The 14,794-nt window shown below is 38.1% G+C and overlaps 1 protein-coding gene across 1 annotated transcript; it reads right to left on the bottom strand.

The window, feature by feature from the left end:
• Positions 1 to 1,176: 1,176 nt before the first annotated feature.
• On the bottom strand, positions 1,177 to 4,729 carry LOC140999301 (galactose-specific lectin nattectin-like). Its single transcript, XM_073469631.1, has 7 exons — positions 4,630 to 4,729; positions 3,561 to 3,619; positions 3,308 to 3,323; positions 2,012 to 2,091; positions 1,714 to 1,848; positions 1,516 to 1,627; positions 1,177 to 1,321 (listed from the first exon to the last, which is right to left on the bottom strand). Exons 2-7 carry the CDS (start codon positions 3,615 to 3,617, stop codon positions 1,257 to 1,259), a joined length of 465 nt encoding a protein of 154 aa, XP_073325732.1. The 5' UTR covers positions 3,618 to 3,619; positions 4,630 to 4,729; the 3' UTR covers positions 1,177 to 1,256.
• Positions 4,730 to 14,794: the final 10,065 nt, after the last annotated feature.

Here is a 14,794-nt window from a genome sequence, read left to right as displayed (position 1 = left end):
TGTTACGTGTGTGTGGGTGGATTATTAATTTGCACTGCGCTGCCTTAGGCCCTCATTCATACAGAATCATTGTGTGTATGAAATTAACTTATTTAGAGAAAATACTTCAGAGTTGTGAATAAAAGCTTGTGATGTCAAAGTTTTTAAGACGGGGACAGACGTTTTAAGATAATATTACATCCATTTCCAGGAATGGTAACAGCTGAAGTGGATTTTAATGATAATACTGTAAACAGTACGTTTTGGATGCAGTACTTTTACTTGTAGTTGAATATACTCACAGTGTGGTATTCATACTTTCACTTTAAGCCCCCTCCAGTCAGTTTTTATTCCTGTCTAAAGGTCGACGTTCTTCCTCAAACAGAGAATACGTGGTTAGCAGTCATAAATAGTTATCACCATCATAACCAGACTGCCGTTATAGCTACATCAACATCACTAGCATGGATTAGCAACAGCATCGATATTGGCATGGACAAGCAGCATGAGTATTAGCAGGGATAGTGCTCGCTGTCACTCAAACTGAAGTTCTTCTTGTGTATTGAGGAGCTGCAGAGTTTATTCATGGTCAAACTGTAACCTGTACTGTACATTTACTGCCACTAGACAACTTATCTGCTGAATATATTATTCCATATTAGCAACAGCTTAAATTTAGTGACTCTGAGCACAAAATTATGTGATTTGTCTGAAAATATTTGCCTCATCAACACTGCCAAGAAAGGACTCAGAAATATCATAAAAATATCAAAATACAATGGAGGGGGGCTGTAAGTTAAAAATACTTTTTACATCTCTGCTGTGAGTTTTGTCTGTCATAGTGTGTCTGATAGTTTCACCTCTCTGACAGTAAGTGTGACAGTCTGGTCACCAAATACAAGTCTTCCACAAACACACACACACACAAACAACATTACAGAAACACATTATGCTTAAAGATTATTTTTATTTCAGTGTATTTTTGTTTTTTGTATTGATTACGATTGAGATTAAAGATAGTGAATATATGACAGTAAATGAGAAAAATCACAAGAAAAATCATTTTGTCCCGCTCACTTGAGAGCAAGTTTTTAAATCATAGTTTAGTGAGGCAATTTCCTATGCTGCCATTTACTGATCTGGTGGTATTTTGATTTGAAACATTAAATGAAAAGTGAATCATCAGAGAAAGTCCAGTAAACATCAAAGACAAAGTAACGTCGTGGTGGAAGTGGCATCATCTCGGTACACATGAGGGCAGATGGAGGATGGAGGCATCAACGTCTCCTCACACAAACAGAAGGCCACCTCTGGCTACATGGTACATCATTCCAGTAGTCCCCTGTAAAAGGAAAAGAGTCGCTGAGTACAAGAGCACAAACGTCTTTTCAGTTAATAACTTGTCGAACTGATCAGAGTGCATTTAAATATAATGCTTGTTCTGCAGACAAATAAAGAAAAACATGAACACAATTTTTATCCATGTTTCTTCTCAATAAAAAATACCATTAGGAAGTTTAGAAATAATATTCGTACCTCTGAAGTTGATCTCGACACAGTGTTCTTTTCCACCGGAGTTGTTGGGCTCCTTGGAATGCCAGCGAGTGAAGACGACCCTCGACCCATCAGTCCACAGCCACATTCCCTCCTGGAAGAGAAAGCTGATTGCTGAACAGCTGCATTGATTGCAGGTTACAGATTTGTCTGTAGTCTACAAGTGTAAAAAGGACTCACCTGAATTGCATCAAACAGCCCAATCCAGGTACGCACATCAGAGCCACAGGCTCTTCTAATCAGTCCCCTAATGAAGGAGTCATCACTGAAGCTGTGGATTGAGGCCAGGTTCCCACCAAGACGAATGCAGTTGCGCTGATGGAGGAGACGGTGGAAGAAAACAGAGATACAAAATCAATATGGAACATGTGAGAGCATGTACGCAGAGAAGAATAATATAATAATAGAGGAGAGAAATACAAACTAAAACATGATCATCGACTACCTGAAGGCCAATAAAGAGCGATTAACTACGCACCTCTGCATCAGCCATCGTCAGTCTTCTGGCTTGAACGATGAAACAGCGCGAGCCACACAGACTCCAACCAGGAGGACAGGCTGCAACACAGTTTTCATGTTAGACAGACTAATATAACAGGATGAGTCTCTAATCTGAGTCAGAAGTGTTACATCATATTCACTGGGGTTGGCAAGACACGAGAGGTGAATACGTGAATGATTTAACTGATAGACATCACCATGAAACTTCCACAGTTGATTACTAACATTAACATTGAAATATGTCAGAATTTTTGTTTTAAACCATTCAAACATTAACTAAAGTTATTAAGAGAAAGTGAAATAATGTTGACGTTATGTCAACTATGTCTACGTATTCTGTTAGACAGATCTACAGAAGTTAGCATGCAAAGCAGCTAGCACTGGGCCTGAAAACCTCTTTCTCCCAGCAATCTGAAGCTCCTGTGCAAGCAGTGTAAACACCAACATTCCCCCGGTTGTCTGGCTAGCTTCACGGCTAACTTAGCTAACACGGTAACAGTAGCTACAATCATGCATGTAACAGAATACAGTTAGCAGCAGTTAGCAGTAACTCTGGTTATATGCTGCCTGTATTTGTTTTGAGTATAAATTAAACAGGTGAACAATTCTTACATATTGCACCTTTAAGTCAATTATTTCAGAGTTTTCAGAAATTGTAGACTTAAATATGCAAATAATAAAACTATTGTACAACTTCAGAAATAAATAATGACACTTTGGGTAAATGGGTGGAATTGTTTAACTAATAAATATCACCATAAAACTTATTTTTTTGTATTACAAGTTTTCTGAAATTATATAGCCAATGAGGAACTATCTATTAAACAAGCAATCATTTGCATTTAAATGTCTAAAACAGAAATCTGGACTAAAATAGACACATAAATGTGTATTTTAGTTGTTTTCTTGAGTCTGAAAGAAGACATGTTATGGATTAATGTATGAATATATGATGGCTTCTCCTGTAGTGTCTCTCCTTTAAGAGAAATAAACTTTAACACCCTCCCACAACATCAGAATAACTTGAAAGCTGCTGTAATCACTTGGGCTGACGTGAAATAATTTGTGTCAGAGGTTCATATAAACAGTCTGATGACATTGAGTAATTTTATCGCTCCATCACAGAGTGACAACAGCATTTTGTGCATTGATCAGAGTCGGTGGTGGTGTGTTGGTGAACTGCTCTGTGTAATGACTCGAGCAAACCAGATGATGTAATGTGTTCTGGATGAACTTCTGCCACTGGACACAGTTGAAGGTTGCAGCTACCTACCTTTAGCAGTGGACACCTGTGAACATGAACAAGACATTCATTAAATCAGCTTGGAAGGTAGTTGTTGTAGTTAAATTAAGAAGTAGAGGTAGACGGAGAAGACTGATTATTATTGTGAAGAAGGGACATAAAGTGAGAATTTCATACTGCTGAGGATGAAATAATAATGTCAGAGAAGTAGAAAGGGTTTAATGTAGGTCTTATGAATAAAACAAATGATTTAAAAACTCTTGCAAGATGCATCATCACTTACGTTCAACAGTCCAACGGTCAAACAGAGGAGCACAATGAGAGGAAGAGCTGATGCCATCTCTAGAAAGACATATTAAAGAAGTTATGTTGTTCAGAAATCAACTGACAATCAAAACTGCAGTAACTTATAGGTACTGGTTATATACTTCAGTTTGTGAAAGTACATGATAAAGTACACACTCATTAAACTACAGGTTCTACTTTATACTGCAGGTATACTTGTTTTCTTGAAATGAACTCTATCAACATAGGTTAAAGGAGCATTCTGTAGTTTTGGTGAAGAATTTTAAATCAGCAGAGAAAGATCTTCATTGGCTGATTTTTTTTTCTGCCTAAACAAACAAGGACAACACAATTTATACTGTTTTACTTTGTTTATAGGTGGCGGACCCTGCCACCTTTCTAGCTTCAAACAGTGTTCTGGGACCTTATTTTCCTCTGAGAACAGCTTGTTTATTCACTGATGGAAAAGAAATCAATGTTTCTGAGATTGTATTATTACCTCAGTAATATTGTACATTTAACAATTCTGAGTTTGAATTTCTTCTCCAAAACAACATAGTGCCCCTTTAATATTTGTATATAGTATTTTGTACTTTAAAGTACCACGGGGTGTTTATTTAGGTATAATTTTACATTCTTATATATAAAAATAAATGGATACAGTGAAACACACAAAAAAATTGATTAAGTTAATTCTTGAGCAAATATTAAGTAATATGTATGATCCAAATATTCTTAAACTCTTCTATACACTTGTCAGTATAAACCGTGTATACTTATGTATAGTTTTGTTACGTTTATCTCTGATAAGTGCATGAAAAATAAACTGAAAATATAAATAGCACACTCAAATAAACTTCTTTTTTGGAAGGGAAGGTAGAACTGTAAACAACTACACCCTAAAAAGAGACGGCCTCATTAAGTGGACACAATGCAATCAGCTGATATATTTTGTTTTTCTACGATTAACTGTAAATCAGCACTGGGTAATTGCAGTAATCAATAGTAGAAGCAGAGTCTTTTCTGTGAAGCTGGTGCTGTGATGAAAGACAAAGTTAAAACCTTACCGTGTTATGATGATCAGATGAAGTTGCTCGTGCAGTAGCAGGTTGAAGGATGTCTTGGCAAAGGGAACACGGCCTTTATATAGTTTTTCTGGGTGCTTGTTTCCTCATCTTTCTCGTCATCCACTGACCACGAGACTGTCTGTTGTTTTAGTGAATATTGTGTTACATATTGCCACAGCCTTGAGTAAATTTGTTCCTTAAACAATTTTAAACAAACATTCTGGTTACTTGAGACATCAGCTCCAAACGATACGCCGTCAAAACAATAGTGTTAACTGTCACAGTACACCTTCTACAGTTACACATAGTGGCGGTTCATATGAAATTTGATTCTAGTATCAATATGTTGGTGCACAAAATAAATAAAGTTTCCTCCCAAAGGACAAACTGTCGCCTCTTTCTGGTAATGTGATCTTCACAAACTAAAACTATAATTGCCGCCTTGCGTTTGTTTGCCTCCACGCAACAGGAAGTAGCAGTATTGACCTGTGTGATTCCAGAGAATAACTTCCAGTCAGACACATGCCGGCTACACTTGGAGGCCATTTTTACAGAGGACCGATAGAGAGCTTCACCACATGGTGCAACAACAATCACCTGAAAATCAATATCAGCAAAACAAAGATTCATTCATTAAGACAAAAAAAAACAAACAGTTATAATCTTTGTATGTGATCAGCAACATGACACCACCAAAGTCAAATCAGTCCATCCTTGGGTCCAAGTGGACGTTTCTGCCAACTGTGGGGAAATTCCCTCGAGGTGTTCCTAAGATGTTGGGTTCACAACATCGGGACATACGTATATATGGAAAACCTGAAAACAAAACGCCTCCAGCCAGAGCGATCACCAGCGCAGGCATAAAACTACTTTCAAATGTCATTCTTCTGGCTTGTCATCATTGAATCTGCTGTCGTTATGCAGAATCATCCAAACATGCATCAACGGAATAAAAAAATAAATATAAAATATTTACTTTTAAGAAGCTGGAATCAGAAAACGATGTTTTTTATACAGTGAACATTGTAACTCAATAAAGCAGTTTCAGCACTGTGTGTTACACTGCCAAGTTTGAGCCTGTGATCTAGCTGACTGAACCTTAACTGTCATCATTGCAGTAGAGCACATGCTTCTGCAAACACATCATATGAACGAGAGCATGACAAAGTCAAATATAGTCAAACAAAACAGGAGCTAGATCTGCTCATGCAGGACTACTGGCTGTTGACACACCCACTATACCAGAGAAAATGTACCTGAAAACAAATCTAAAACAAACAAATCATGTGTCTTCTGTCGTGGATTCGTTCCAAGCAGTCAAAGCTGTTGGCATACTGTCCTCCCTTATCTCTTAAAGCCATATTTAATCTGCAGTTCAGTCGTGGTATCTGAAACAAGTCAAATGTCTACATGTGTGCCGTATTTCCAGTAACTGCCAACAATATACGCCTGTTTCAAATATGGAATATTTGATAAGATGGAATAAACAGATTGTGGAACACAGTTTAATAATATTGACACATTCAGTCGAGGAGTTTGGGTCACTTTTTCTTCTTGTGTTTGTGTGTAGGCATGTGCAGATGGCATGTATATAAATAAATATATGCGAAGGTAATGAATACTTCATATGTATACACAGTAGGTATGTGCACCACCGTACTAACCTGTTATTTCTCTCATTTCCTGTCTGTTACGGACCCTCTAACCTAAAGGCTCGCAGAGAGGGTGCAACATATTTAAAAGGACGCTCAGACACCAAATGAACAGTTGAACAAAAGTTTATTTTAAATCATTCACTGACGCTCAAGCAAAGTACCTACCAAAAGAGGATGGAGATCCCAGCTGAAATCAACAAAAGAAGGGGAAATCACTGAGCCAGCCACGCAGTGGGCCGTCGCACCCAGCTATCCCCTCTAAACTATCAAAAAGGGAAAGGATAAAGTAATCTAACCCTAAATGAACCAAAGAAAACCAAAAGCTGGACTACCGGTGATCTCCAACCCAAACTAAAAACAAACTAACAAAACAAAACCCCAGCACTGAAAAAACCTGCGGGGAAAAAGACAACAAAGAGAAGAAGGGAAGAATATCCCCCTTCTGATGTGAGCCGGGCAGCGGCTCCAGAGAGAGTGAGCTTTGTATTTACTTTCTCCTCTGAACTGCCTCACCTGACTGCCATGATATACATGTTCTTTACAAGTGTATGTAAAACTGTTGACAACTGTACAACCACAAAAATCAAGCTGACAACCTACATCTAAGATTAAAAAGGTGAATTGTTTTTTTCTTCTTCTGCACTTTTGTACACATAATTTCTCTTTCAATTGTGAAAACTATGAGTACATTGTTTTAACACATTTAAATTACAAGTTGTAAAGGGCAGATATAGGTAACGTAAAAGTCCGGCCCCTTAGCACGTCACTTATTTCAAATCTGACCCTTCTACAAAAGAAGTTGAATAGGCCTGATGTAGAGGGATGCAAGCCTACTGTGCATTAAAAAGACATAATGTGATATTGAGCATTCATTAATGATCGTGGGGTAAGATAACTTATTTAGCCGTTGCCGAAGCTTTTGGTCGTATCCCATGGACTTCTTCTGTGGATGACACACGACGGGAATCCTCCACTGAGATTCAAGACCAGAACTGACACTACTAACCCAACAGGGACTGTTCACAGACTGGACAGTCAGAAGATGTAGCCAATATCTCTGCTGTTACATCCTAAACACCCCCCAGGTGGGAAAACTGGGGTGGTGGATGACATCACTTGCCACAGCTGCGGGTCAAACTACATCAGTGAAAAGGAAAGGACCATGTGAAGAAGGCCAATAACATGAATCTATTTTTTTAATAGATAATTATCTGTTTGTTGTGGCAGATACAGATACAACCATATTAATCTGACAAAAACAAAAACATGAAGAGGACAAAGCTCTATTTTTAGAATGAGTTCATTTTTTTAACACATCAGTTGTTCTTTGTTTTTATTTACATTTTTTCTATACTGTATAGTGACGCAGACTGTAGATCAACAACAACATAACATCATTGTTTGCCTGACTGGCCATCAGATTCAGGCTCCTAATAGCCATTTACTGCCAGTCAAATTCAAGGGGCTGGTTTCACCCTAAAAAGGGGCGAGGGCTGCTCTCATCAGTGCACGACTACTGAGTGGGTCACACCTCTGACACCCCCACCTAACCAGAGAAAATGTACCTCAAAGATTTCACAGTTTTCAGATTGAACATGCCTGACACAGATTGTGGTGCCACTGCACTCAGTAAGTTCCACTCAGAAGAGGCTGAGTCACGTACGCCACCTAGTGCTAAAATTCTGTATTACTAGTCCGGTCTGGAATTTGGCTTCATGTCAAATGTTTACATTGGATCAACCCTCCGTAGAGTGGGCAACATACCCAGGCTCAGCAGCCTCTACAGACATCATGACAGAGGTGAGGAGACCAAAGAGGACAATGTCTGAGGAGACCTGTGAAACCTTTGACTGCAGCGTGGGAAAAAGCATGCATGTTCACTTCAAGACGCAGCATTGTTGCTACTTGCTGACTGTTGTTTGTAGTTAGCACGTAAGGTAACATTTCATCTGAGAAACTGTTACAATCACCTGGTATTTGTTTTTATGACAGGTGTGTTGCGCCAAATGGAACAAAAAACAACATAGTGTTGCTTTAATCAAAGATGCACATGAGGACAGTTTGGACTTTATTGTGCCTACCTCCTCCTGAGGACGTCCACAGTGCCCTGCTGAGAGCACTTTGTGTTGGTGAGCTGTTGTGCAGGTCTTCCCTCACTGCAGGTCTCTCTGTCTGCACGTCCATACAGAGCTGCCTGCACACCGATCACACCGCCATCTGTTACAGACAGTGAAATCAAAAAATAAGACTGAAAGAGTGACAGTATTTAGTGGATATAAGAAACTATGATCTATGACAATGGACTTGTTTTTGTCATAAAATACGAAAATTAAAAGAACATTTTTGGTACGCTGCAACTTCCTTTATCCAACCCACAGAGCTCTGATCCTACATATGATCAGGAAAATAAATGTCACTGGGAAATATTCAACTAGGTTCCTGTAGAAAGTCTCTGTATGCCTCGACATGGATTGAACGGTTTATTTAGGTCGTCCAACACCAAATGTACTGTTGGTTGTGGTTAGAAAGCTTTAGCATTGAGTCGTATCAGCACTTAGATTTACCATGACCCTGATGACTGAGAACCTTCATCAACAGTACTTTTTATTCACTACATTTGTCTGGCAGCTGAGTTACTTCTCAGGTTACAATATTACATCCCCTTCCTGTCCAGTAAAAACCATGCATCTACAGATGTGCTGATTTTGTATGTTTGTGATAAACAGAGATGAAGTGATCCTTGATGAGTCCAGAAAATTCTCCTCTTATGGAGCTAAAAACCTCTTTAAAAACCCTCTAGATGAGCTGGAATCATCATCACAAACTGAAAACAGGCTGCTTTTCTGACTTTTTCAGAAACATGTGGTTCTCAAAGGACAGGTTTATAAACTGTTACGTGTGTGTGGGTGGATTATTATTTGCACTGCGCTGCCTTAGGCCCTCATTCATACAGAATCATTGGGTCTCATTCATGAAATGTGAGCAGAACGAATTTGTGTGTAAACTGTTCGCAGACGGAAATTTACGTGCATCTCGCATTCATCAATATTTTAGTAGCTCCGATCTTTTCGTAGCTACTAACAAAATCTACACATGCTGCTGACCACGCGTAGTGCTTGTGTAAATTTAAGAATGCACATAAATAATGCTTGTCACTATTGGAAATTACAATTTAAATTCATATTGCGCTCTGTTATGTACACAATACACAGATGCCTTTGAAACACGTGATATAGCCTAAACATATGATAAAAATATAACACATTTAGTTAAAGTAGTTGGCAATTGGCAGGTTTAAGATCCAGATTAGGTTCATGATTGTGAATTATCCATGTAAATCAACTCAATAGATTACACGTTCTTTCTACATGTTGAATGATGATAATAAAAATATAGGCTCCAGTGGAGGCATGTCGCTGTCTCCGCCAGGTATAATTCCTGACAGAGAGGTCTCCCCAGTTATCCCCGCGATGCGCTCGTCTGCAGTTGATAGCTGCGACTGTGAGCCTCCTCCTCCTGTGGCTGATATATTTCTTTTGTGTGAGGTTATGCGTTTCTTTGCCTCCAGTTTCATGTCAAACCATTTACGCTTCACCTCGGACATGGTTCTTTGGACTACAGAGACAATATTGACGGCATCTGTCACCTCCCTCCAGGCCTTCGCTTTGCCTGTCCCTGTCACACCACTGCTAACCGATGAAAATAAAAAAAAATTTCTTAATTCCACTTCACCCAAAAGTATTTCTATCTCCGCTTCCGCAAAGTTCTTTTTTCTTTCTCTCCCTTTCTTCGTTTGCGCCATGACTGACAGGTCGACTGGATGCATCTACACCTCCTTATCCAGTCATTGGCAATTCATGGGCGGGGATTTATGCTAATAGCTGATTACCGGGAGCGCGCTGTCACTTTACGATGGATTGGCATTCACGATCATACACACGTGTTTACGATCAGATCTGAATTTCCCGCGGTGTTCATGAATCCGGAGTAGGTTTTTAGTAGCGTAGGCTTTTATGTGCAAATCTACGCACAAATTTACTAACGTTTCATGAATGAGACCCATTGTGTTTATGAAATTAACTTATTTAGAGAAAATACTTCAGTCAGAGTTGTGAATAAAAGCTTGTGATGTCAAAGTTTTTATTTTTTCCCCAGGCGCCTGGATATTTAATCAGAAAAACATGTGTACAGTTTTCATTTTCAGTGATGTTATTAAATTACAACTTGGGCTATTTAAGACTATATGCTGTTTATATGCTGTTTACAGCTAACAGGGGCAGTTACAGGTCATCTGCAGACTTATGTTGAGTTAGAAAAATTCAGGTGAGATAAACAGATAAATAATTCAGTGTGTTTGGACTCGTATAGATCAATGACAGAAGCACTTACAGAGCTTCTGACAGCTAAAAAAACATTTACTGCCACTAGACAACTTATCTGCTGAATATATTATTCTATATTAGCAACAGCTTAAATTTAGTGACTCTGAGCACAAAATTATGTGATTTGTCTGAAAATATTTGCCTCATCAACACTGCCAAGAAAGGACTCAGAAATATCATAAAAATATCAAAATACAATGGAGGGGGGCTGTAAGTTAAAAATACTTTTTACATCTCTGCTGTGAGTTTTGTCTGTCAAAGTGTGTCTGATAGTTTCACCTCTCTGACAGTAAGTGTGACAGTCTGGTCACCAAATACAAGTCTTCCACAAACACACACACACACAAACAACATTACAGAAACACATTATGCTTAAAGATTATTTTTATTTCAGTGTATTTTTGTTTTTTGTATTGATTACGATTGAGATTAAAGATAGTGAATATATGACAGTAAATGAGAAAAATCACAAGAAAAATCATTTTGTCCCGCTCACTTGAGAGCAAGTTTTTAAATCATAGTTTAGTGAGGCAATTTCCTATGCTGCCATTTACTGATCTGGTGGTATTTTGATTTGAAACATTAAATGAAAAGTGAATCATCAGAGAAAGTTTGCTACTATTTAAGTGTAACATCAAAGACAAAGTAACGTCGTCGTGGTGGAAGTGGCATCATCTCGGTACACATGAGGGCAGATGGAGGATGGAGGCATCAGTGTCTCCTCACACAAACAGAAGGCAACACATCCTTACATGGTCTATCGTTCCAATTGCCCCCTGTAAAAGGAAAAGAGTCGCTGAGTACAAGAGCACAAACGTCTTTTCAGTTAATAACTTGTCGAACTGATCAGAGTGCATTTAAATATAATGCTTGTTCTGCAGACAAATAAAGAAAAACATGAACACAATTTTTATCCATGTTTCTTCTCAATAAAAAATACCATTAGGAAGTTTGGAAATAATATTCGTACCTCTGAAGTTGATCTCGACACAGTGTTCTTTTCCACCGGAGTTGTTGGGCTCCCTGCGAGCCCAGCGAGTGAAGACGACCCTCGACCCATCAGTCCACAGCCACATTCCCTCCTGGAAGAGAAAGCTGATTGCTGAACAGCTGCATTGATTGCAGGTTACAGATTTGTCTGTAGTCTACAAGTGTAAAAAGGACTCACCTGAATTGCATCAAACAGCCCAATCCAGGTACGCACATCAGAGCCACAGGCTCTTCTAATCAGTCCCCTAATGAAGGAGTCATCACTGAAGCTGTGGATTGAGGCCAGGTTCCCACCAAGACGAATGCAGTTGCGCTGATGGAGGAGACGGTGGAAGAAAACAGAGATACAAAATCAATATGGAACATGTGAGAGCATGTACGCAGAGAAGAATAATATAATAATAGAGGAGAGAAATACAAACTAAAACATGATCATCGACTACCTGAAGGCCAATAAAGAGCGATTAACTACGCACCTCTGCATTAGCCATCGACAGTCTTCTGGCTTGAACGATGAAACAGCGCGAGCCACACAGACTCCAACCAGGAGGACAGGCTGCAACACAGTTTTCATGTTAGACAGACTAATATAACAGGATGAGGCTCTAATCTGAGTCAGAAGTGTTACATCATATTCACTGGGGTTGGCAAGACACGAGAGGTGAATACGTGAATGATTTAACTGATAGACATCACCATGAAACTTCCACAGTTGATTACTAACATTAACATTGAAATATGTCAGAATTTTTGTTTTAAACCATTCAAATATTAACTAAAGTTATTAAGAGAAAGTGAAATAATGTTGACGATATGTCAACTATGTCTACGTATTCTGTTAGACAGATCTACAGAAGTTAGCATGCAAAGCAGCTAGCACTGGGCCTGAAAACCTCTTTCTCCCAGCAATCTGGAGCTCCTGTGCAAGCAGTGTAAACACCAACATTCCCCCGGTTGTCTGGCTAGCTTCACAGCTAACTTAGCTAACACGGTAACAGTAGCTACAATCATGCATGTAACAGAATACAGTTAGCAGCAGTTAGCAGTAACTCTGGTTATATGCTGCCTGTATTTGTTTTGAGTATAAATTAAACAGGTGAACAATTCTTACATATTGCACCTTTAAGTCAATTATTTCAGAATTTTCAGAAATTGTAGACTTAAATATTCAAATAATAAAACTATTGTACAACTTCAGACATAAATAATGACACTTTGGGTAAATGGGTGGAATTATTTAAACTAATAAATATCACCATAAAACTTATTTTTTTGTATTACAAGTTTTCTGAAATTATATAGCCAATGAGGAACTATCTATTAAACGTGATAATTTGCATTTAAATGTGTAGAACAGAAATCTGCACTAAAATAGACACATAAATGTGTATTTTAGTTGTTTTCTTGAGTCTGAAAGAAGACATGTTATGGATTAATGTATGAATATATGATGGCTTCTCCTGTAGTGTCTCCCATTTAAAAGAAATAAACTTTAACACCCTCCCACAACATCAGAATAACTTGAAAGCTGCTGTAATCACTTGGGCTGACGTGAAATAATTTGTGTCAGAGGTTCATATAAACAGTCTGATGACATTGAGTAATTTTATCGCTCCATCACAGAGTGACAACAGCATTTTGTGCATTGATCAGAGAAGTTGGTGGTGTGTTGGTGAACTGCTCTGTGCAATGACTCGGGCAAACCAGATGATGTAATGTGTTCTGGATGAACTTCTGCCACTGGACACAGTTGAAGGTTGCAGCTACCTACCTTTAGCAGTGGACACCTGTGAACATGAACAAGACATTCATTAAATCAGCTTGGAAGGTAGTTGTTGTAGTTAAATTAATAAGTAGAGGTAGACGAAGAAGACTGATTATTATTGTGAAGAAGGGACATAAAGTGAGAATTTCATACGGCTGAGGATGAAATAATAATGTCAGAGAAGTAGAAAGGGTTTAATGTAGGTCTTATGAATAAAACAAATGATTTAAAAACTCTTGCAAGATGCATCATCACTTACGTTCAACAGTCCAACGGTCAAACAGAGGAGCACAATGAGAGGAAGAGCTGATGCCATCTCTAGAAAGATATATTAAAGAAGTTATGTTGTTCAGAAATCAACTGACAATCAAAACTGCAGTAACTTATAGGTACTGGTTATATACTTCAGTTTGTGAAAGTACACTATAAAGTACACACTCATTAAACTACAGGTTCTACTTTATACTGCAGGTATACTTGTTTTCTTGAAATGAACTCTATCAACATAGGTTAAAGGAGCATTCTGTAGTTTTGGTGAAGAATTTTAAATCAGCAGAGAAAGATCTTCATTGGCTGATTTTTTTTTCTGCCTAAACAAACAAGGACAACACAATTTATACTGTTTTACTTTGTTTATAGGTGGCGGACCCTGCCACCTTTCTAGCTTCAAACAGTGTTCTGGGACCTTATTTTCCTCTGAGAACAGCTTGTTTATTCACTGATGGAAAAGAAATCAATATTTCTGAGATTGTATTATTACTTCATTAATATTGTACATTTTACAATTCTGAGTTTGAATTTCTTCTCCAAAACAACATAGTGCCCCTTTAATATTTGTATATAGTATTTTGCACTTTAAAGTACCACAGGGTGTTTATTTAGGTATAATTTTACATTCTTATATATAAAAATAAATGGATACAGTGAAACACAAAAAAATTGATTAAGTTAATTCTTGAGCAAAATATTAAGTAATATGTATGATCCAAATATTCTTAAACTCTTCTATACACTTGTTAGTATAAACCGTGTATACTTATGTATAGTTTTGTTACGTTTATCTCTAATAAGTGCATGAAAAATAAACTTCTTTTTTGGAAGGGAAGGTAGAACTGTAAACAACTACACCCTAAAAAGAGATGGCCTCATTAAGTGGACACGATGCAATCAGCTGATATATTTTGTTTTTCTACGATTAACTGTAAATCAGCACTGGGTAATTGCAGTAATCAATAGTAGAAGCAGAGTCTTTTCTGTGAAGCTGGTGCTGTGATGAAAGACAAAGTTAAAACCTTACCGTGTTATGATGATCAGATGTAGTTGCTCGTGCAGTAGCAGGTTGAAGGATGTCTTGGCAAAGGGAACACGGCCTT

The sequence above is a fragment of the Pagrus major genome, chromosome 7, assembly GCF_040436345.1.
Source record: "Pagrus major chromosome 7, Pma_NU_1.0".
In the NCBI taxonomy this organism is placed as follows: Eukaryota; Metazoa; Chordata; class Actinopteri; order Spariformes; family Sparidae; genus Pagrus; species Pagrus major.
The sequence above is the reverse complement of the archived record's forward strand: the minus strand, read 5'-3'. Positions and strand labels throughout refer to the sequence as shown.

What these genes read in the sequence shown, in the direction of transcription:
- LOC140999301 (XM_073469631.1), bottom strand. Translation starts at nt 3,617, where the DNA reads ATGGCATCAGCTCTTCCTCTCATTGTGCTCCTCTGTTTGACCGTTGGA. An exon ending in TGACGATGGCTGATGCAGAG is followed by an intron (nt 1,849 to 2,011) that starts GTGCGTAGTTAA and finishes CTCCTCCATCAG; the next exon opens with CGCAACTGCATTCGTCTTGG. An exon ending in GGCTGTTTGATGCAATTCAG is followed by an intron (nt 1,628 to 1,713) that starts GTGAGTCCTTTT and finishes TTTCTCTTCCAG; the next exon opens with GAGGGAATGTGGCTGTGGAC.